Source organism: Ambystoma mexicanum, chromosome 11 (assembly GCF_040938575.1).
Source record: "Ambystoma mexicanum isolate Mex_15411 chromosome 11, UKY_AmexF1_1, whole genome shotgun sequence".
NCBI lineage: Eukaryota > Metazoa > Chordata > Amphibia > Caudata > Ambystomatidae > Ambystoma > Ambystoma mexicanum.
Window position 1 is genome coordinate 564,898,831 of NC_090934.1, and position 25,119 is coordinate 564,923,949.

Sequence of the window (25,119 nt, forward strand, 5' to 3'; positions counted from 1 at the left end):
AGTGATCAGTGCTGTCCTGACCCCGTTTTCTATGCGAAAGGGGAGCTCTGAAGAGGACTCCTTTCCTTTGGCTGGTGGGAACAACCAATCCCAAGACGAACTTTGAAACAAGCCATCTCCCGAGGTCCTAGGACTTTCCAGAGCTGTGGAACCTCAATACCAGGAGACCTGCTGCCCATTTCGAGTGCATCATCGTGGAAATGCTGAATCCGTCCAAATCTGTACTGAGTCCGTAAGGACAAGTCAGAGATCCGATCCAACTCGCCCAGACCCACTCACCAGGGTGTGGGACTTCAGGAAGCAAAGAAGATGGACCTGACGATCCATGCCCTTTGTTGGTGCTGCTGAAAAGGTGCCAAACCTGCAGAGTGAATCAAGAAGTTGCTAAGAGTCGTATCACAGGTCCCCCCCTAGAGACTGCTGCTGGAAGACACCATCTATTGTCCTGCCTTTCATCACCATATCAAGGAATCATGAAATTGGGTCCAGAGCTGCCACATCGCGGAGGAGCCAACACAAACACTTTCTTCAAACTCAAGGTACTGTGGGGAAAAAGGTATTGTTTACCTGATTCTGTGAAGTTGTTCCACAGCGTTGGAGTGCACATAGAGGTGTCCAGGGCAATCCCCTCTTACCTCTGACCCAGGCTGCAGCTTGTGTCCCCTTTACGAGTCTGTTTTTCGCTCTCCTTTGTTAGTTGCTAACTTGCTGCTTCCATAACTTTAGACACTGGAAGAAATCTGAAAGAACTCTCATTATTCGCTGTTTGCAAAGACTTCAAGACCTCTCCGAACTGCCTTTTACTAGGTTTGCGTTTTTGGACTTAAGACTTGCCAGGTGATTAAACCATCCCTAGATCCTTGAACCAAGCTCATGTTGCACTAACCACTTATTTTCCTCCCTTTAAGTGACTTTTCTAAATGTGTTTGCAAAGTGAATGCATTTCCGTATAACCTGTTGAAAACCACATAAGCTTGCAATTACCGATGATAAAATAACCTTGTGTATTCCCTTTCTAACATTGCTACAAATGTAACCGCAAAAAAACACAAAAGTGAAAGTGCCCTTTGAAGTGTATTATCTAGTATTCTTAAGTGTTCTACCGTTACCATCTGAAATATTTAAAGTGATTCTGGTGTAAATATAATAAATATATATCTTTCATATAAATATATGTGTAAGTGCTTCTTTGCTGTGCCTGTCTTACTAAGATTCAGAGTACTTACCTACAGCTCACATCTTCCTCTTAAAATAAATTTGACTGCTCTGCCACACTACCAAGGTCGTGAGCTAGTACAGACTGATACTAAGAGTTGGGGATCTACAAACCACTGGGATAGCTTACTAAAGTCTTACTGCCAGTAGGACTTTAGGAAAACTCCCCTAACAGATGCCTGCCTCCCACGTAGGTTAACTGTCCCCCCCTGCCCAGTGGCAGTCTAGTCTCTCCTTGGAGGGAAAAGCTCCAACGCCCCAGCCCTCGGGCGCGTGCCTCGCAAAATGGGTCGGCTGCTCCTCCTGTCCAGTGGAGGTCACCACACACACTGGCACGGGGTCCCTGTTCCTCCCTGGATGGCAAGGCTCTATCGTTCCTTTGGCCAGCAGTCCAGGATGGCAGGGTGGTACTGCTCCTGCCCTTGAGTGCCTGCCTCGCATGCGGGCCGGCCACAACCCTACCGAGCGGAGTTCCCCATATGCTGTGGGGGCCTACCAGTCCTTTGCCAAGGGCCCTTGCCTTGCCTGTGCTCCACTTGCTTGCTCTCCCACCTGGGTTCCGTGACGAAACCTCCTTGCCCCCACCAACCCAGCTAACGGTTGTTCCCCCACCAGATGTACCAGCTGAGCTACCCTGCTGGGGCAAGGTGGCCCTACCAGCCTTCACAAAGCCTTTGGAGCTCTTCCGAATGGCCTACCTTTCCGAGGCCAACCCCTTGTTTGTTGCCTCCCCGGGGCACAGGGGGCCTGCCGTTCCTTTGCCAGTGCGCAAGTGGCCCTTCCTGCTCAGGCGCATTGGAATGCATGCCACCACCCGGTAGCCGCTCTTCGAGCCTAGCCATCTTGTAGTTGGCCATAAGAATGAATACAAGAACCAGATGGCCGGCCTGCTCTTTAAGTCAGGATTAATGCCAATTAGAAATGATTCTCCAGTTGGGACACTTTTGCCCAGACTTCCCCCCCTGTCACACAGGTCTTCTTTTCCGGGTAGCAGGGTGCCGGGCCAAAAATAGATCCTCAGCTGACTTGCATGCGGATGGAAGAGGAGCCTGCTTGTGGACCCTTGCCCCTGCACTCCACAGGAATGATTTGGCTCACTTAGTCCATCTAGGGTTGGTCTGCTTAGCCAGCCTCTGCCGTTGCTTCAAGCAGTTAGCTTCCACCAGCCTTGGGACCCGGTTGACTCGATGTTACGCCGTGGGAGGTGCGGTCCCCATGAGCCATGCTGCTGTTGCCCTTCTGCACCAAGCATGTATTTTTCCCCAGCAGCTCGGAACGACCTTTCCGTGGGTTGCCGCCCCCAACATGCCAGTGATGGTGGCATGCACAAACCCCCCCTCCCTCCCTCTCTCTCACTCACTCACTCATGTTGTCTTTGGGTCCAGCCTCTCTCTCCCACCACCCGGTGACCAACTCTGAGCCACTGGTTGCCGAAGCAGTTTGACAGCAGCTGGCTCTGGAGATAGAATGTCATAGATAAGGAATCTGTGGGAGGAACATCGACAAGAAAAAACATTACCACGAGTTAAGTAATTTGTTCTTCTCTTGTGAGCATAAGCAAGGCTACATAAGCATGTACAGAGAAGCAGTAAGCTAGCTTGCAAATACAATGCTTCCAAGTGTCAAAGCTTTGCTCTAAAAGCAAGCATATATGTAATTCAAAATGAGTCCCTCAAACTGTACCATGGCGGTGCATTAAATAGAAGGTCTAGTTATAAATCAGTATATTTTTAGTTCAATTCATTTACAATCACTTATCAGTCTATATTATTGTAAACCTGCATTTCATACATCTGCATTTTTCCGCCAGATGCATATGAATTAAAAATGACATAAATCAAATACGTTCCTCGTTTTACAAGTCCCTGCCAGCCCCTCCCCAACCATCCTTGCAAATGTTCATCCTCCATCCATCATTGTGGAGGGAGATACATCTGAGGGGAAAGTGCTTCACCAATCCCACTTTACTATGTCTCCTCTGGGGATGAAATGACCAGACAAACACAGAAACCTTAAGTTTAAGTTGTTTTATTAGGAAACCTTTATGTTGACTCAAAATAATAAATCGGCTAGAAATAAAGCACAGCTGAAATGGCACGATTGAGTGGATGGCTGTGAATAAAGGTTCATACGTTTTATTTCTCTAGCCCGGTGTGATTAGCTGGGTTCCCATTCAGGAAAAGGTTTTGTAACAAGAGTCTTACAACAAAGTCTCTGGGTGCAGGACTTGACTTCTTCTGCATTCCTTAGCGGTTCCCTGAGGGTACTGGTTTCACAGGGCTTACTCCCCTTTTTTTCTTCTTCTCTTCTGTGGCCTGGTCTAACTGGTCTGTTGAAGGTTGTCTTCCTGCAGGATCCCCTCTCTCCTCTCTTTAACATGGTTTTCTGCCTCACACTGTACGAGATGTAGACCAGGGGATCTTGGCAGAATGAGATGGTGGATAGCTACTCTGTCTAGATCTCTTCCCCTGCTATGATAGCTGCCTCTAGGCTTAGCAGGTTACTCCCACTGCCCTCATTTCTTTGAGGCTCCTGCTTATCTGCACCTTTCATCGACTCCTAGCTCAGCTTTCCTTGTTTGTATTTTTCCTCATCTCTAATCTGTTTACTCTTCTTTCCACTGCCCACTCTTTGTCACTTTCTTCACCGCTTTGGGCAAATGCGACTCACCCAGTCTTCAATTTCACAGTTTCTACAATGTCTCCAACCTTCTTCACCACTTTGGGTACTGTACTCAATACTCTTCAGATCACGACACATTCTAAAACCTTCACCCCTTCGGATGACTTCTTTGCTCTTCTGAAAACCACCCTTTTCCTTTCTAAACCCAGCCACAATGATCCCTATGCATCTTTCACCTTATTTGCAACTCTGAGCACCACCCTTTTCCTTATCTCCACTTCCACAGATTCCTATGTCTCTCCCATCTTCTTGTCCCATTCATCCCCATCATTGCTCCTCAGAGCATCACCCTCCTTTCTTTTTTCACTCTCACATATTTCGACGTCTCTGCCAGCTCCTTGACCTTTCAATGTATCTTCTTCACTCCTTTGGGCTTAATCTACTTCCCCTTTCAATGGTATCTAGTTCTTTCTGATAGGAACCACTACTCTGGACATCCCCTTCTTTCTCAGTAATGGCCACATCTTTGTCCACTATTCTCCCATTCCTTTGTCTCTTGCTCCAGCTCTCCGGGCTCCTTGGTCTGGTCTCCAGGGGCTCCCAGCCAGCCTTCAGTTTCCAATCTCTTTTCAAACAAACTCATGTCTCCACTGCCTTCTCCAAACACCCAGACTGCCAGACTGATCCTGTGGACTTTCATACAGCCCTAGTCCCACCTTCCACCCTCTTTCTGGTTAACGGGGACTCATGTACTGTAGCTGGTATGGGGATTGGCTGTCTGCTATGCACCTGGGGATGGTTTATAGCCAAGCTGAGCACAGGGGATTGGCTTATCCCTTCATTTGGTGATCACCTCTATGCCTGCCACACCCTGGCCCTGCCATCCAGCCTTTATCTGGGCCAAGGGAACTCAGGCAGCTGGTTTAGGGATTGGCTGGTGATCGCCACACCTGAAGGACACAAAGACTACGGAAGAGAAAGAGGGGAAGCGTTCTACATGCATAAGGTCGGTAAAGGTAGATCAGCCCTTTTTTTATAATTTCAAATTAGAATTCCATGAATTACGGGGTGGGTGGACATGAATTAGATGATGGGTGATAGGACGTGGCAGAGAGGATCAGGAGGGTGGTAAAAAAAAAAAATTAAATGTACCCCAAAAATGCTGTAGTATGCTGTACTTAAGTTAAAAAATGGATTTCTATGTGAAATATATTTAAAGGTGCATTTTCACACTTTACGATTTAATTTTTAACTTTTGTGTTTCAAACTTTCCATTTTCAAACTAAAGAGTTATTAGCACTTTAGCACCACCATTCGTTTTTTGTCACCTAGGGGGTGCTTTATCAGGAGATGGTTAAAGAATAGGGTCGTAGATGTTCAGGATATGGCATGCAATAGAGAGCACACACTCAAAATCACTGGGAAGGTGTGTATGGCTTGGGAAGTGCACTCCTTCTGCCCTACGCTCCCACGTCAATGTTACTTCACTATTCAGGCTGCCTTTCCGGGTCTCTCTGCCTTAGTCACGTGTGGTAGTCTGCACATATGAAGTTACATCAAGCAAAGCTAAACTCTTCGCTTTGCCAATGCTCATTTTATGTTGGACGCCTGGTAGGCGTGATGGGTATAATGATTTCTCCTGGCAGAACCTAGGCATCCTCAAACCCAGGTAAAATCAGGACTGTCTCGGGGATCCCCTGACCCTCACACTGTTACAGCCCCAACTCTGGTATTTCGCTGGTGTCCCATGCTCCTTTGCATTAACTACCATGGAAGGAAAAGGAGCATAATTGATGTGTCAACAATGTGCTCTCTATTCTGTCATTTTGCCAGGTCCAATTCACAAAGGTTATGCCGCTTTTCTGATCTGTAGTTAATCATATGAATTAGCTATCATTTTGTCTGCTAGCTGATTGACATTTGATTTGAAGTAGTAAAATGCTTGAAGATTGAGTTATTCAGTGGCAATATAGGCAATGCACTTGTCAAATATATATTGTCAGCACCTGCTGAAGGGAACACATGGACAGTGAAGTTGGCCATCCCAACAAAATTAGTACTGCAGTCTTTAAATTGACACGGTAGAGCACAGTTAAATAGTAATGATGTTCTAAGAGATTCCGAGTTGTGGTTAAAAGGCCGCTGAATTGTTGAAAGAAAATTGTATTGTGGAACAAGTATGGGATTTTACAGAAAGCACAGTGGTTGTGGATTAAATGTAAACTGTTGATGAAGGTGTTTGAGCTGAGTTCTATTAACAAGGCTATGTCTTTGGTTTATGACAGGACGAGGTGAGAGCAGAGGTTCCACCAGGAGCTCCTCAGGAGAGAGCGAGTGTTATTGTTGAAATAGACAATATGGAACTAAGCGATTTAAGGAAGAGGTTAGTATTCACTCCATCTTTAAAAGGAAGTGGAAAATTAGAAGCAACTGCCTACTTCAGACTTAATTAAGATGTGTGCAGAATTGCTAAACTCCCAACAATTTTCAGAAAGAACAATTGTAGGGTATGATGGTTCTTTTAACCGTATTCATAAAATTCATTGGTATGGTATGTGTCTGATTCTGTATAGATATAATATTCTGTATTAGTCTGTCAGGAAAGATAGAAGAAACTACCCCTGAATGCATAGGATAACATCTTATTTTCAGAAACTTTAGACAAGTCAATTGCACATCATGTGCTGCATGCTTCATCTTAATTAAAAAATGCAATGTATGCATATGTGTATGTTTGTCCGGCTATACAAATCCACACCGTTGAACCCACTGCTACCACATTTTGCATGGATTCCTCTTTTGTCTGGGGCAAGATCGTAGTGTATCTTTGGATGCAAAAAAATCCCTCTGTAGACACCCTTGTTTACTGATGCTCACCCAGATTCACTACAGTGGGTACTAGAATGAGGCAACATTTTGAAAAGTGTCTGAAGCAAAATGTTCGATGTGTTGGTTATTCCTTTGAAATTTATCACTACCGTATACAGTTCTAAAGTGTTTATTAAAGCATTTTTAAAGGGAATTTTTAAATAGTCCATTATTAATCATGGCACTCCAAATATGGGAAATTACAAGATTACAGTTTACTTAAGTTCATTCACGAGAAGAGAGCACAATCAATCTTTCTTGGACATTTTCTCAAATGTGCTGAAGCCACTGAGTGATTGAAACATGCTGCACAAAAAACGAACATCACTTGGAAAAGCTCCATCTGATGCAAAGTGAAAATCAATATCAAGAGCTTCTGAAACACAACAACAAACAGCAGCACCACTTGCCGACAAGAGCAACTTTGTCCAGGAAAAATAAGATGCCAGAGCAACTGAAGCAAGACTTGCTGACATGAGGACAAGAGCAACATCCTCCAGGGCACATGAGACACCACTCGATCAGGACACGGGCAACGCCGGGTAACCCAACTAGTTTGTTATAAAAAAAATCAACCACTTAAGTCAAAATGTACAAATATTTTATTAAAAAAGAATGTATTATTAACTAACAAAAAATGCAAAAATACTTTTCGTAAGTGAGAGCTGCTACCTTGCTTGTTTACATCGACGCCGATAAAAGAAAAACCCACGGCTACTCCACAGCCAACGGTTACACCGAGAGCCTCCGACACGACGTCGAGAACGTCGTCGACATCCTCGAGCAGGATTCTGATCCTCTCGAGTTCTTTGAGGCCTCTTCCAGTTTTCTCGATGCCTTTGTCGGCACCTTTGAGGATTTTTTACATCGGCGTCGACGACATCGACCTTTTCAAGGCCACTGATGATGGCTCCCTCTGCTTTAGAGATGGGTTTTATACCATTTCACAGGCCAGAGCATCCCCCCTTAACTTCAATTTATGAAGAAAGGGAAGATTCTGATCAAGAAAGGCCTTTTGGGCTGCAGAGGACCACATCACCTGAACCAGAGACTTTTGCCTCTGAGGAAAGAAGGTTGAAAGACCTTCAGGATGCATTACAGGAAGCAAGTGGCCTAGACACTTCCCCAGAAGCGGAATTTGTCAAACCAGACCCAGGGGAACATGCTGAAACCCCTTATAGAACCCTAATGTCAAGAATTATGGAGTTCATGGGTTGGTCTGCGCCTTCACCTGTTTTTCAACAGGATGACCTCACAGATATTCTGGATAAAGGTCCACAGGAGGATCCTGTGGTTCCCTTTCATTCTGCTTTACAAAGAAAGATTTTAACTAACTGGGAAACTCCTGAAGTTGTCCCTGCGGTTAACAAGAGGTTGTCAGCGAAATATAGGGTATCTGCTGCTGACCCTGAATACCTATCTAAGAACCCTACTCCAGAGAGTCTGGTGGTCCAGGCTGCAACTTCATCAGGCAGTACATCTGCATACCCCACTGCTCCACAGGATAGGGATGATAAAAAATATGATGCCATGGCTAAGAAAGTCTTCTCGGCCTGTAGCATGGCTTTAAAATCTATTAATGCGACTTGTACGCTCGCTAGGTTCAGCCACACTCTTTGGGAGTGTGCTTCATCAGCGGCTGACTGCCTCCAGGAAGGAGAAGAAAGGGACGCATTTTTAAATATCATCAGAGATGGTAAAGATGCAATGTGTGAGTCCCTTCAAACTGGCATTGATTCTGCTGACAGTATCAGCAGGGCCACGGCGGCAAGTACCACAATCCGCAGGCATGCGTGGTTGAGAAAGTCCGGCTTTGCTTCTGACGTACAGGCCAGACTTTAAAATATGCCCTTTGACGGCTCTTCCCTGTTTGGTAAAAAGGCGGATGACAGTTTGGAAAAACTGCAAACATCTAAAGCAGCAGCCAAGTCACTAGGAGCTGCAATCCGCCAAACTAATTTTCGTCCCTCAGGATCCTCTTGGAGAGGAAGGTCCTTTCGCTATTATTCCTCATATGGAAGAGCCAGAGGACGGCCAGTTCAAAGAGGCCAAGGAAAATGTACCCGTGGTGGACGGGGTAAAGGAAAGAAAGCCGCATCAGCAGGAGCAGGAGCCGCTTTACCTTCGGCAACTGCATCAGCCGCTCCCAAACCACTCTGAGGTCTCCCATCACAAGACACCTGTAGGGGGCAGGTTAACTCACCATCTGACAGAATGGCAGGCTATTGCGTCAGATGCTTGGGCATTGGAGACAGTTGCCCAAGGTTACTGCCTGCCTTTTCTACGCATCCCTCAGAGCCATCCACCGGGGAACAGCTCTCTGAAAGTGCCGGATCCGCTCCTCTTGCAGGAAATTGTAGACCTGCTAGAGAAAGGTGCCATAGAACCGGTACCTGTAGTGGATAGGAACAAGGGCTGGTACTCCCCCCTACTTTCTCATACCAAAGAAAGACGGAGGACTGAGACCCATCCTGGACTTACGAGAATTGAACAAGTTCCTCAGGAAGGACAAGTTCAAGATGGTAACTCTCTCTCAGATCCTTCAGGCCCTCCAGCTTCAGGACTGGTTGGTATCTCTGGACCTTCAGGATGCTTATTTCCATGTGCCAATCCATCCCAAGCACTGGAAGTACCTGAGGTTCGCAATTGGCAACTCTCATTATCAATTTCGAGTTCTGCCATTTGGGCTGACCTCCGCCCGAGGGTCTTCACCAAGCTAATGTCGGTTGTGGCTGCAAGTCTAAGGAGGGAAAGGATTCACGTCTACCCCTACCTGGACGATTGGTTTATCAGAGCAGTTTCTTCGGAACAAGCTCGGATCCAACTAGATTATGTCTGCCACTTCCTTCACAAGCTGGGCTTCTCCCTCAATTTAAAGAAGTCACAGATGATACCATCACAGAGACTCCAGTTCATTGGAGCAGTCCTGGACACGTCCCTGGGAAAAGCCTTGCCACCAGAGGTGAGGGCTCAAGATATTCTGCAGATGGTCACCAGGTTTCAAAATGCCCAACGTCTCCCAGCCTACGACTTTTTGAGGTTGCTAGGCCTCATGGCATCCTGCATATCCCTTGTGCCAGAGGCTCGCCTGAGAATGAGATCCCTTCAGTGGGCACTGAGGACTCAGTGGTCACAATTCTCAGGGAGGATGACAGATCTCCTCCGGATACCGGACAAGGTAGCCCACGACCTTCTATGGTGGGCCTCCCCAGAGAACATCTTGAAAGGAGAACTGTTTTGGCAACCATGGCCGGAGATAACAGTAGTCACAGACGCCTCACTCACGGGGTGGGGAGCCCATGCCAATGACTTGACCATCAGCGGTCGTTGGTCTCGATCGGAGTCCAGACCACACTGAGCTGAGAGCCATCAGACTGGCACTGAAGGCTTTTCTGCCGTCTGTACGGGGGAGAAACGTCCTGATAATGACGGACAATACAGTGGCCATGCACTACCTCAACAAAAGAGGAGGCGTAGGGTCACTGCCACTGTGCAGAGAGGCGATGCAGCTCTGGTTTTGGGCAATTCAGGAAGGAATCTCTCTATCGGCAATTCATCTAGCCGGAGAGAAGAACTTGACAGCGGACGCTCTGAGCAGGCAGAACACAGTCTCCCACGAATGGGAGATAGCTCAGGAAGTCCTACAAGAGATCTTCGCCCTTTGGGGAACCCCTCAAGTGGATCTGTTCGTCACCAGTATCAACAGGAAGTGCGACAGATTTTGCTCAAGGGAATTTCCCCCGAGAGGAGCTCTAGGAGACGCGTTTGTAGTGGACTGGGAGTTCCCACTTCTGTACGCGTTTCCTCCGGTCCCCGTCATTCCTCAAATGACCAGGAGGTTGAGAAGGTTTCGGAAGACCATGATCCTAATTGCCCCGGATTGGGCCAGGAGAACGTGGTACCCAGACCTTCTGGACATGTCCATCCATCCTCCAATTCGTCTACCGTACAGAGAGGATCTTCTCTCGCAGAAGGGAGGTCAGGTTCTCCATCCAGCCATCAAGACCCTCAACCTTCACGCTTGGTATCTGAAAGGTTGAGGTACAAGGATTGGGACCTTCCCGATGACGTCATGGAGGTGTTGCTTTCGGCCAGAAGGCCAGCAACTAAAACTCTATACCGCTGCCGTTGGAATAAATTTTGCAGCTGGTGCAGAGAAAAGAATATCAAACCCTTTTCATGTGGTACACCTGCGGTGTTATCCTTCTTACTTTATTTGGCAAATTCAGGCCTTCAAGTTGGCACTATTAAGGGCTATCTCGCAGCGCTATCGATCTTTAAGCGCACTGCAGAGGAGCCATCGTATTTCAAAATTCCATTGGTAATACAATACATGAAAGGTCTAACTAATGTTTACCCTCCAAGACCATTCCAAGTTCCCTTATGGGACTTAAATCTAGTTTTAAACTTCCTAAAGGGTGCTCCTTTTGAACCACTCCACTCTTGTTCATTGAAGTTTCTCACTCTCAAAACTGTTTTATTGGTAGCATTAACATCTGCTAGAAGGGTTAGTGAGATACAAGTCCTATCTTGTAAACCTCCTCATACAATTTTTCACAAGGACAAAGTCGTTCTACAGGTGAAGCCTAACTTCCTCCCAAAGGTAGTTTCTGAATTTCACATTACTCAGAAGATTACTTTACCTTCATTCTATCCTCCTCCCCATCCGGGGAAAGAGGAAGAGAGACTACACAGGCTGGACCCTAAGCGAGCCTTGAGTTTTTATATCAGTAGACTTGCTAAAATTAGACAAGCAGACCAACTCTTTGTAGGTTACGCAGGACATAAATTGGGATTACTAATAACCAAACAAACCATCTCCAGATGGATTAATTTAGCCATTCTGGAATGCTACAAACTGGCAGGGAAAGAGCCCCCTCAAAATCTAAGGGCTAATTCGACCAGGGGTATCGCAGCATCCTCAGCTCTTCAAAGAGGGGTACCAATTAGAGACATATGTGCGGCTGCCACATGGCCGTCCGCACATACCTTTACCAAATTTTATAGCCTGGTTTCCTCCTCTAGTCAAGAGACTAGATTTGGCAAAGCTGTGTTACACTCTGTTCATTCTTAAAGAGTAATATGGCATCTCTTGCTCCCGCCTCCAATCACATACCACTGCTATGGGAGTCTATCATAGATCAGGAATACGTCGGAGGACACAATCCCTTCGAAGAACAAGTTACTTCTTACCTTGTAACGTTCTTTCGATGGGATGTTCCTCCGACGTATTCCTTATCGCCCCTCCCATCCATCCCCGCAGTAACATTTCCCTTGTGGTTGCAGCTTACGCTCCTTCAAGGGTAGTAACCATTCATGCAATAACTACTTTACTCTACAAAACGGAACTGAGCAACGGACGCTGCGCGTGGCCATTTATAGGCATGATGACGTCGGCGTCGATACGGTGGCTGTCGAGGAACACCTACTTGACGGACGTCGACGCACAGCGCCCTCTACTGGGAAAACATTTTTTCCGAGGCCAGCAAGCTGGAGATACAAATATCATAGATAAGGAATACGTCGGAGGAACATCCCATCGAAAGAACGTTACAAGGTAAGAAGTAACTTGTTCTTCTACAGCAAACCTAATATTATAACTCAACAAACCTATGATTTTTTTAATTTAATTAAACATTCAAGTTTATTTTTAAATCAAGTTGGTTATGTTTAAAAAGTTTTAAAGTAGAATAGTTAAATGAAATATCAACAATACAAAGTCCCCTGTCAGCCAGGTCAACATGAGAAACCTAAAATATTTGCTTTGGCTGCTAACTCAATCATCTTTACCTTCATCTTCTTGTTTGTTATTAATCTGGAAAAGGTAAGCATTTTGCCTTTTCAGGTGCCAAACAATTTCTCCATTTGGAATACATTGGAATGACATATTCTTTCTACAATGGCAGAAATGTTGCTTCTGTTAATAGTGAGATTATCACTTCAACAGACTCTGAATTACAGTTCTCTCATGACTTCTACCAATTCAGTGGTGTGACTTTCTTCAAAACATATTTCTTTTTTTTTTCAAACTATTTTCTTTGTTTCGGTATAACATACAAACATCAGAACTCCAAGCCCCATCTGGGGCACATGACCTCTGGAAGAACTCCCCCCACACCTCCACCCCGACTGCTTCTTATGCTCACCCACAACAAAAAGCAATTATTATGCAGTTACAGCAGTACAACATGTAAGTGCTGGATGCCACTTTGGTGTCTACTCCATTGCCTCGTCTACAATGGATTCTCTCTCTGAGCAACCCTGTCCAGGTATAGGGGGCCCAGTCCCCTCGACGGCGTCTGGGCTGGTGGGGCAGTCATTTATACTGGTATTTAGTGATCACTGGAGAGTTCTTCGGCGGGGGACCTCGTAGGTCGGTGTGGAGGAGTATCCGTGCCTTGAGGGGTGTCGCATAGGACCCGTTCCTCAGACATTAGACTCCTGAAGGGCACCCAGTAGTCCTTGGGTTTGCTGTGAGGTGAGCGTGTTAAGTTGAACTGTGTCTCTCTCTGTTCACAGTTTGACATAACATTGACCGATTATTCCTATTGTCTAGGTCCCTACATCTAAGTTAATGTCCCTACAAAGAGATGAATGCTGTCCCTCACTGTGATCTTATATCCCTAGAGTGCGCTGCTGTGCTGCCTATCTAGTGTGAGGGATAGACAAGAAGCTCACCCTATCCTCTCTCACTGCTTTTGCTACATTCTAAAACAATGTGTACACTATTTGGAAGTCGATTCTTGACTTTATTAGTATCGCTTCCAATATGTGTGTCTTATTTATCTCAAAATACGATTATATCCAATCAAGTGTTTTTAAAACACAACTCTGTTTTCTTTAGTTGTCTAATAAGGGTAAAAGATGGTATACTTTCGCCAAGCTCACAAAAAATGTATTGTGTGTCTCAGGGTTCAGGTCATCACTCCTAAACCTTTATCTTGTCGACCGGTTTCAGCGGGCCATAGTGTTTTACCGCTTTCTTCAGGACATGTATCATGACATTAATTAGTCATAATCACAAACAAACATAAAAAGACAGTATTTTCATTCTTGTCTTGTTTTCCACATAGTGGATTCGGGAGAGCGTCTCAGGATTTCTCTGGCAGACATTTTAAGTTTCCTTCCACATACCCTGCATATCGATTTTTCATGCATTCGGATTCGTGAGGTTCATGATGATCTTTCGCTCATGCGGCCTGCGTGCGGTCTGTTGTCTATTCCGCGTTGTACAGCCTGCTCTGTTTTTCCTATGCCTTTCCACGTTGTCGGATTCTTAAACGTGGTTCTTTTGCTTTCCGTTGGGGTATACGAGTGTATTTTACCTTTGCGCGACGTAGAAGTAATGGTATGGGTTTGTCCTTTCTCCGAATCACGAGTCACGAATCACGAGTCACAAATAACGGGTTATAGTTAGGAGTAGTTTTTTCACTAACTGTTCCATATTGTCTATCTGAGTGGACTCAGCCACCCCTGTGATCCTTATGTTGGTTCTCCTTGATCTCCCTTCTAGATCTTCGTTCTTGGCCACAGCTTTTTGTACCGTTTGCTGTAGGGAGTGGACCTCGCGCTGAAGTACAGCAATTTTGTCCTCACCCTCTCCGATTCTATGTTCTGCTTCGGACATCCTGCCGCACAACTTTTCGATTTGTACCACTGAAACGTCCACCCTACATGTTAAGGTGTCAATTTAGGCCCTGAGGTTGTCTCTGCTCCCTTTTAGCGCTAGCAGAGCCGAGATATCAATCTGGGAAGGGCCCGGGGTATACTCTTGTGGTGGTGGCTCTCGCTCCGATCTGGCGAACTGCTCCATTTTCGACTGTCTCTTCTGGTTTCCCATTTCAAACGGTCTCACAGATGTTGAGGCGGGTGTTATGGTACTAGATACCGCTGGACGGCTCCAGAGGCTCCACCGGCCCCCACGGGAAGATGAGCGTTATGGCTTGTCCCTTCCAAGGTGGAGACAAAGCAGATAGGTGTCGGCAAATACTCTGCCGCGGTAGGGCCTGACCCAGAGAGTGAGAGTTAAAGAGCGGGTGATGTTTAGGCTCTGTTGGCGGTCAGTGCTCCTGGGGACAGGAGGAGGTTGCTTTGTGGGGGGGGCACAGTAAGGTGAATAGGGGTGACAGCCACAGACTTGTTTCACCTACTCTAGCCTTAGTCTGACTCCTGTGTTTTTCCCAAAGCAGATGTGGAGGTTGCCCACCGGGGGGGCCTCCGGGAGCAATCCGGTGCCCTCAGTGGGCCAGCAACCCTCTGGGGGTGTGATGGGGATTGTGTTGTGCAGAAGGCGGACTGCGTGCTCCCAGCTCTGGTTACGGCAGGTGAGAGCGGGCCCAGTGTGTTCTGGCTCCGGTTCGATCCCCCGACGGGTGCTCCCCCGTTGGATGGCCCGCAGAAGAGGACCGCTGGTTGCGGGCAATTGGGTGTATGTTCAGCGGCAGTTCTCTGAGTATGAGGCCTTATGGTGCCAGTAGAGTTGAGTTTGCTGCCCCCAGTGCTACGACCCATATGGTGAGCCAGTGGTTCTCCCAGTCAAGGCAGGCAATGGCTTCCCGGCCGCAGGTTGCGGGGTAGGTTGCTAGTGTGGATATTCCCTTGCCGCAGCACCCCAACTCACCGTGAATTCCAGGGGGGAACATTGGCCTCAGCTCCGCTCCGGGCCAGGTCCCACTGCGTTGCAGGTGTGGAAGCTCGAGGTCGGGTTCAGCTTGGCGAGAGGAGGGGGAGATGATCGCGATGATTGGGCCGCAAGGGCGATTCCCGCTGTCCGCCGCACCGGAGTATGATGCGCCCACTACAGATTGGGATTGTGGCCCCACAGCCCCCCTGTATGGTCCACGGGTTCGGAGGTCCACGTGTGAATGGGGCGCAAGGTACACCAGACGTCTCCCAGCACCGGAGCGGGGCGGCAGGGCACTGTGGTGTCGGGAGGCAGTCTGTGCACCTCTGATGCTCCCGGCTGGTCCCCAACAGGGTACACGGTTCAGGTGTCTCGGCTGAGGTCGGATCCCCTCCAGATGGGGGTGTTGTGGAAGAAGGTCACTCATGCAAGCGGGAGCTCCAGCGCCAGTCATCACAGTCCGGATTAGTGCCGAGGCAGTTGCCGTTGAGGGATGGTCTTCCCGCCAAACCTCAGTTACTTCGTGCAGAGGGCCCGGGGGTTCATGTGGGTAACTCTGGATCTATGGGGTCTTGTGGGTCCGCAGTGGCACCAGCGGGTGCGGAATGAGTACAGCTTCGGTGCATGGTCGAGATCTTGGCTGGCAGCTACATCAAGGCGCAGGATATTGTTCCATATGTGAAAGCCTCCGATGGAGCACTTTCAGGCTGCAGCCATCTTTTGCGTGCCGCGCAACAGCGCCCCCCAGCAAACATATTTCTTGACTTTTTGTCTATTTGCACTGATATTTATTGTAGTTGGTATTATGAATCGATGATGGCTAGATGCCCATGTCATAGTAAACTCCTGTTTTATAGTACTTATCGAAGAAGCTGTTTGTATACATATGATCTCCATCACCTTGGTGACGGAGCCAAGCATGTGTATAGTTGAAAGGTGGGTTTACCCGTTTATATGTAGTTCATCTTGATAACCCCAGTTGAATTCACCCTCCCAAACACTCACTTATACATAAATAATGGAGTGGACCAAAGTGCACGAAGAATCAGCTTTAATGACTCTATTCATAAATTAATTTGGCTGGATGAAGGTACACAACGTACCAAATGCAACACAATGCCATGATTCTAAAACACAATAGTAAAGACTGCTGATTAAATATTAGGAAGCAAAATACCTATATTATTATATATATTATAGATGCTCATTGGCCAATCCCTAATCTCTGGGACCCGCCCATGGTCCTTCCCGCTAAATGAGACGTCATTTCATGAACATAATCGGGATAATTTTTGATTGGCTAGCACCACAATGTGCTGACACTATTTAAAAAATGGTGCGCCATTGGTCAGTTGTTACTCAAATGGCATTGGATGTTGCGTTTGTCCACAACAACCCAATTATATTTTAATGTGCAGTTTGAGATCGAAAACATTGCCGTAAGCAGAAATAACAATCTTGCACCAATATCGCTTTCCCACACCGGGCCCCAATCTCCCTGACTGTTTGCTAACCTTGGACAGTTCCTCATGTCCTCCCTCGCGGGACACACTGTTTTGCTTGCAGGTGCATGATATAATTTAATCAGAATTGTTACATTATCGTTGTGCATGGCCAATGTGCTAGGCCTACTTCTTTGATTTATTAATCTTGCTACTGTTTCCTGTGCACACACCAAACCTCTTCTACTATTCGGGGTGTTGTGTGTTCATCTTGCAATAGTATCTTTGTCAACGTTACTGTGTGCACCTGGTGATCAAAGCTTTGCATGTTTTACTCTGCCATCAACAGAAACTAATTGTTGCATATCTAGGCTGAAACCCAGGGAAGGCCAATTCATGCAGTTTCTGCTCCCCATCTCGTCATCCCTTTTTTCTTAACTTTGGTATCCTCAGCCTTCCGGACACCATTGTGAAGCAACAAAATCTCTGTTCAGCAGTTTAACTGCCAGGGCTGTGTATTCTTACTAAGAATCCTGCAGGGCCTTGCTCACTCAAAATGGCAATCCTCTTGTCATATTCAATATTCTCGTATCTACTATGCCTGCCCCCATTCACTACATTCCCACTCGGTGTATTCAGCAAACTAACTTTACCTATATATTTTTTTTCTTTTTCCTTTGTTTATTGGTGAATTTTACAGTTACATCACACAATGGCAAGATCATAGATCAATGTAGTAATCTACAACTACATTTGATGTTACATTCAATGTCAAGCAATTCAACCAATGTACATAAACAAAACAAAGCATTTGAACAAATACCCATTGCTTGTCTTTTTATTATGCCGGTTATTGGCGATTGTCGCAGTTGGTTCCGTGTAAGCCAATTAAACGGTCCATGTCAGTTGGATCTGTGAGAGGGTCCAGGGCCGTGCATACAGCCTGCTTGTAGTAAAAGTTGAAGAAAAAGGTTAAACAGTGGCAGGTACGGAGCATTCAAGGAGGTTTGTCATCTGAGGGGAATGAGACAGAGTCAATAAGGGCTTTCCAGGTCTCTAAGTTAAGTGCTGAGTCCCCATTCTGTACCTGTGTCACCCAAGTCCATTCTCTCTCACACCAGCGTGCAAATTCTCTGAACCATATATCAAAATGCGGGCCCTTTTTTGATTTCCATGTCATTCCTAAACATCTGTTGGCTAATATGCATGCTAAATCCATGAATTTGGTGACATGTTTATGCTTACGCAATCTAGGGTATATACCCAGTAGTCCTTCCAGCAGATTCCAGTGATACCTTTTAATTCCAGCGTCCTCACAAGTCTATTTGATTCAGGACCAGAAGCGCTGCACTACAGCACATGTCCACAACATTTGCATGAGGTGGGCGTCATCCTGGCTGCACCATGGGCAGGTAGATGGCGCATCTTTTTTTTTTTTAACTGGCCACTCTGGAGGGGGGGTCATATACGTACGAGGAAAGACATTGACTTGTATAAGCCTGAATCTGGCGTTGCAGGTCACATTCTTAGCAAAGCCTGCTTGTCTGTGATTTCTAAACCAAAATCAGCCTGCGAGCGTGTTTTCAGTTTGGTGGATTTAACACTAGCTTCATTTAATAAAGCACATATATAGTCTAGATACAGGCCTCCAGCCATCTTCTAATGTGTGCATTAGGGCCAGAAAAGCGTTCTCTCGCGGCTTAGCAGGCCACTCGCTCCAATTGCGCCTAGGAACATCTGCGACCCTCATGTATCACAGGAATTGTACTCTAAGTAATCCCTCCCATTGCATAAGGCTAGGTAGGTCTCTGAATGTTCCGTTCTCATGCATGTTACCCCAAGTGGTTATGCCTGCCCGTTCCCAGCACCAAATATCTTTTAATTCGTCTAAGTTGCCACATGTACCTGCCAGGATTGGGATGGGGGAATAAGGGTGTTGGAGTCCTACAACCGGCAGGCATGCACCCCATTCTTTTTGACGCTGATGGTGTGGATCTTGGCACTACAGGACCCCAAGCCCCTATTATTGTTGAGGCTAGGCAAAACGATGTGGGATAGAGCCTGCCGCTTCTTGGGCAAAGATACACCCCCCTTCTCACCCCAAATCCCCATGGTGACGCTTAAGAGTGAAGATACACAACTTAGGTTGAATGTTAGGAAATACTGGGAGCTTAGAGGGGTGGTGACATTAGGCAATATACCAACTACTTTTAATGCAGTCACCTTGTAGTTGGGAGTACGGGAAGGGCAACACGTAACCTACGCCTCAGTTCTCCATAAAATAAAATCAACATGGCCGGGATCAGATAGAATACTGGTAGGAGATTAAACATAGAAACATTCTTTGACATCTCTGAAGGGGGACACGCAATATCTAGACTATATGCAGTACTAATGGAAAGGCCAGAATGCAATCTAATACAGACCAGGCGAAGTTGGGAAGCAGATCTGCAAGAGCAGTTGCTGGATGCAGAATGGAGTAGGGCCATGGGGTATCACAAGAAGGTGTCCAGAAATGCGAAGCAATAGCTGATCCAATTATGTCACTCACAGAGCATACTTAACTCTGAAGAAAGTTGCTAAATTTAGTAAAGCAGCAGAACGGGTTTGTCCGAAATGTGGCCTGACCAATGCAGACCTGGTGCATACGTTCTGGGCCTGCATAGAGATTTGCCAATATTGGGAGGAAGTGGCCCGGATCCCGTCTAAGGTTGGACTGTCACCCGACTCAGTGTTCCCCAAGGCGTGCTTGCTAGGAATCTTCCCAAGACCAAAGAATGCAAAACATGCTATTAAATGGAGAGACCTAGCATACATTTTGGCGAAGCGTAGGATAGCAATGGGGTGGAAAGCATGCAACGGACCAGTGATAAGCATGTTGTTGAGGGACCTCCAGAAATGGTCACTGGCAGGAAGCATCCCGTCTGGCCCAAGAGGAACAAAACGTAGATGTAGCGGCTTGGATACATATGTTACAAGAACCGATAGCCCCTGCACAGGAGGACACCCTGACGCAGGTGCAAGCACCAATACAATCTGCTGAGTAGAGATTTAGAAATGAGTCCAAAGTAGTCTGGTGTACAATATAGGTAGACATTGCTAGTGGAATAGGCTGGGGTGGGAGGGGCGGAGGTTTGAACAGACAACAATGTGATGTTTCATTGGATGCTATTTACAATGTCTGTAAGATATTTTGTGGAAAATTAATTTTAAAAAATAAATTGAAAAAAATGAGTGTTGGATTCGTAGTAACTTTAGTGTTCTAAGCCTGCCCTGTCTACCCACTAGCAGTGCCAAAGGCTGGGTGTCACTCCAACCAATCAGGAGCAATAGGGCCTGCCTATGCCAGGCAGCTCTCACCAATGTGTTAAGTAACTCGTGATCAGATGTGAATTCATCTGACAGCCATTTCGTGACGAAGCTTAACTCGGTGGCCAAGTGTAAAACTCCAGGCGTGAAAATTGTACACCTCCCTCTTTGTAAGGCAGAGATAAGACAGTGATTGCCAATTTGTGTATGACTTCAAGATTGCGAGGAACAAAAAGAAGCTTTTATGCAAAAGAGTACATCAGAGAAGCCATATAGGAATCTGGGGAGAATAATCATTTTCGTCATAGCAACCCTGCCCATAAGGGAAAGAGGTACCGGAAACCAGAATGTTATTGATTTCTTGACACCGTCTACTACCGTTTGTGTATTGAGTATGTGCATGTCTTCAGGGGTGTGTGCAATTTGTATGCACAAATATACTTTCCATTTCATCCCCCACTCGCGCAATACTGCTGTATCTGCCCGCGTAATCCTGCCAGGGGGAAAATACAGGACTTCTGTTTATTAAAGGAGATCCCTGACAGCTTAGCAAGATCATCTTGGACATCTAATATTTTTTTTAAAAAAACATATTGGAAGGTTGTGCTGCTGTTCACATAAATAAAGCAGCATATCGTCTGCATATAAAGAAATAAGGTGCATGGAGCCCCCTATGTTAATACCCACCTCCAAATATTCTTGTCGCAAATATGCAGCCTCTGGTTCTAGGGCTAATATGTAGAGCAAAGGTGAGAAGTGTACATCTCTGTCACGTCCCCCTCTGATTATTCCACTGTCCTGATATCGGCCGGCCAGATTTTACTCTGGCTGTAGGGGAAGTGTACACTAACGTAACCCGGTGAATGAAATTCCCACCAAACCCAAAACTCTTTAGCGCTGCATCTATCCACTCCCAATACACTGAATTGAAAGCTTTAACAGCGTCCAGTGACCCCACCACATAGTGTTCAGTGCAGGCGTTGGTTTGATCAATGATGTGCTGCAGTCTACGCAGGTTCCGAGTGGTGTTGCGGCCAGGCACAAACCCGTTTTGATCAGTGTGTATCAGAGTTGGAATACATTGGCGGAGGCGCACAGCCAGCATAGTGGTGAGTAGTTTCACGTCGTAATGCAACATGGCTAAAGGCCGGTATGAGTCGCAGATCTCAGCAGGTTTTCCAGGTTTCAGGATAGGGACCACCAGTGTTTCCCACATGGTACTCGGGGGGGGGGGGGGGGGGGGGGGGTACACCTTTATCGAAGGCCTCCTCAAATACCTTCAATAGCACAGGGGCCAGGGTGAATTGATAAGTTCTATAAAATTCCACAAGGAGGCCATAACTTCCTGGTGTTTTACCTATGGAAAGTGAAGTTATTTCTTCGCTCAACTCCTCCAGTGTAAAGTGTTGATCTAAGAGATCCATCTAGCCAGCAGTGCGTTCCGGGAGTCGAATCATTGCAAAAACTTCAGCTATTTTCTCCGGAGGTATTCGTGAGTCATGTCTAAACAATTTAGTGTAATAATTGGCAAATATATCATTAATTACCGTCTGGGCTTGCCAAGGAGCCCCGCAGTCCTCATGTAATAACGTGATTGGTAATCTAGGCTACTCTCGACCTGCATATCCAAGCTATTAGCTTCCTGGATTTGTCCCCTTCAGTATGTGCCCAAGCTGTTCGAGCGGCATAATCAAACCATGACAGTCGACATTGGGACCTGGTCTCCTGAAGTGCTCCCTCACACGACTGCAAACCAGAGTGCAACCTCTCAAGTCTTCTTACTTTGGTCTCCAAAGTTTCAAGTTCTTCGCACAGCTTCTTGCGGATGCGCCTGGCTCCAGCAATAATCTCACCTCTAGTCACCACTTTCAGGGTTTCCCAAACAGCCCCCCAACTATCCACACTACCAATGTTATTTTCCAAAAAAGAAACCAACATTGCGCGAAGTTGTTCTATAAAAGGGGGATCTGATAAGGCTTCCGTGGGCATTCACCATGTAGGGATAGGACTTTGGGGTGTCCTGTTATCCCATTTGACCACAAAGGGGGAATGGTCGGAGATTGTATGGCCCATATATTCTGCACTACTGAAGTTGGCTAGCTGTCTCGCCCCCTACAAAAACATAATCTATTCTGGTGTATATCTTGTGTGGGGATGATAAAATGAGTACCCTCGGTCACCCGGGTGAAGTTCCTTCCAAACATCCACTAGATCGAAGTTAGTGATCGCATTGTTCAGGGCAGTAGTAGCCAGGGATGGGCCACCCCGAGGAAGGGCAGATCTGTCTAGCGTTGTATCTTGCACACAATTAAAATCACTGCCCCATATAAAAAAAGCATCCTGTTTTGAGGTGATATGAGTGCACAGTACCCTAATGTGAGATGGTATCATGTGATACCTACTGATAAACAGCTTTGCCAGCAGTGAATAACAGAAACCATCGCAGATCCATTCTCAAGTGTCCATCCTCCTGTATGTCCCTGTCCATATACTTACTATCCCATGGTGCAGATTTGGTCAAATATCACTCAGAATTCTGTGCAGTCCAACCGTCCTGTTCCCAGTTCCATCTTGTAACAGTCCAGCTCTTTGCGATGTCTGAAGTGTACTATTGAAACCATCTCTAAGAGGGTCTAGGCACCCCCATCTTAAACTTCTGCATTATCTTTAGCTTCCAAATTTTTGTGTTCCATCTACATGGCCACTGCCTCTGGACGTTCAAAAAAGAGTGCCTTCCCGTCGTATGATACTTTCAACCTTGCTGGATACATGAGATGAGCATATATTTAGAGCCCCATATGCCGGAGCCTTGCTTTAATTGGCACACACCTATTCCTCTTTTGTTGTACCAAAGGGGTGTAGTCCGGATAAATGGCAATATTAGAACTGTCTCTCTGGATCTTCCCTCCCTCTCTCGAAAATTGAAGAAGCACTTCTGAATGTTAGTATCCTTGCTATAATTGTGCGGGGGTTCGATCCAGTAGGAGGTCTCTTTTGTAGGGACCAGTGGGCTCGTTCGACAACTAATCTCTGTGACCGTTTCCCAGGGCCCACTTCCTGTAGGAACAGGTTCGCGATATAGGTCATTGGCTCCCTGCCCTCGATGCCTTCCGTAATTCCCAACACCCTGACATTGTTTCAGTGAGATCGACCCTCTGAGTCCTCAGCTCTCCATTCCAGGATAGTATTTCTGGATTCCAGTGATTTAATCCGGGTAACCATATATTTCGTGTTGGTAACCGTGTCTTTTAACAGTGATTCTGTCGTCGTCACTCTCTCAGCAAGCAATCTCACATCCTGACGGAGAAGTTGCATATCAACCTTCACCTCCCCTATCTTATTCTCCAGGGAGGTCCGTAAAGCCGATATGGCCGCAAGCACTTTATCTTCCTGAGGGTCAGGTTGTGGTGCCTGGGCCCCAGCTTGTGCCGCTTCTGTGGTTGATTCAGGAATTTGTGGTATCCCTGGCTCATAAAGGATTCCATGATTGAGCCCTTTTGCTTATTTTTGGAGGGAGACATAGCCAGGAGCGTGTGCTGGTAGAGGCTTGTGTCACATCAGTGGCATGGTTAATCAACAATAAATCAGAGTATTTACTGCTGAAAGTTCCAGTAACGATGGTGCGTGTACTGATCCCCGCTCACTTGCCTGTCATGTTCAGGACCACTTGTAGGAGTCAAGAAAGTGCGCCTCAAATCTCTGGACAACCCAGCAGTACAATTGGGACTCTAAATTCAATGTGATACATGTGGCGTCCATAAGGATCAGGGCAAGCAATAACCCAGTTGCGTATCAGTGCTCCAAGAAGTGTCTCTCAGAACATCTCCAGTTAGATAAAGCAAATATGTCGTTGGTGCAGGATCCAGTAATGTATTTCGCCTCGGTCAGTTCTCAGTTAACACACCTGGGAGCCATATGCCTGCCATTCAGGGCATACGTATAGCAGGATTCATGCAGCAGCTCCACGCTCATCACAGTAACGGGATATTTGTTAGTGTAGGCTTCTGTGGCAGCCCACATGGGAGCACTAATATCTACCAGCGTCTATGTAGGAGACGCGACTCCCAGCATGTATCCCTCACAGCAATGTCACACTTTGCTACATTAGTGATCGGTGTTCTCCGCTTCCGACCTCTTCCATATGTGAGCCGGCTGCAGTGCGCTTACCTCAGTGCATCCCATCAATGCTCTCTAGCAATGCCGCGGCAGGCGCTCTCATGTCTCCTGCAACATTAGTGAGGCTCAGTTATATCAGCTCCCAGTCACTGCTGGTTTCTGTTGCCGAGCTCCGTCTGGGTGTCACATCAAGGAAGCCAGGCGGTTCGTGCACCCAGCATGTTGGAGTACACTGGCGATCTCACGGCTCTTCCGCACACCCTAGGCCACCATATTCACCTGCGCCGCAGCTGCAATCGAAAATGTTAGTTCTCTCAGACCTGCTCAGATAGTTCGGCTGCCATTTTGGAGTGCATTACTCAGTCTGATGTAATCTCTCCCAAAGCAAACGGGCATCAATTTCCACCTGCAAAGTGCTCAATCAGTATTTTCAGGTTTATCCTTTTACCAGGGATCTGCAGAAGCACGCACTTTCGCCTATGTCACTGCATACAGGATCAATTTAAGCATCTCAGTGGGAGCTAAAGCAGTGCACGTCCTCACTGCATTAGCCCAGGCCACGCCCCAACCTAACTTTCCCTATATTGTAACACTAATTCCCTACAGCGTGAGGAAAACAAACTATATCCTACTTGTGTTATATTTCACTAAACCAAAAGAAAGAAAGAGGTGGGCACCACTTGTTGTTTTCAATTCAATGATACTACTTAGTACCAGATGCTACTATTTCTTGTTTAATACTAGGAACTAACAGACTAATATGGTCCCATGACACAAGGACCAAAAGCTAACAGTGAATACAGAATAACTAAATGGGAACCATCTAGCAGTGTCTGTTGCTCTCAAATTGCTCTATAAGAAGTGCTTTTCATTCCTTTGTATATACGCAATTGTTTCTTTTTCTTTGTTTTCTTTAAATAGTGT

The 25,119-nt window shown here is 46.4% G+C and overlaps 1 protein-coding gene across 4 annotated transcripts in view; it reads left to right on the forward strand.

Annotated features, from left to right (window-relative positions):
- LOC138503575 (golgin subfamily B member 1-like) overlaps positions 1-25,119 on the forward strand; it is a 1,546,163-nt gene that overhangs the window by 1,409,780 nt on the left and 111,264 nt on the right. For all 4 annotated transcript variants that reach the window (XM_069623402.1, XM_069623405.1, XM_069623404.1 and 1 more), the window contains one exon: positions 6,123-6,220. In XM_069623402.1, coding sequence (XP_069479503.1) covers positions 6,123-6,220 — 98 coding nt within the window. The remainder of the gene's footprint in view (positions 1-6,122; positions 6,221-25,119) is intronic.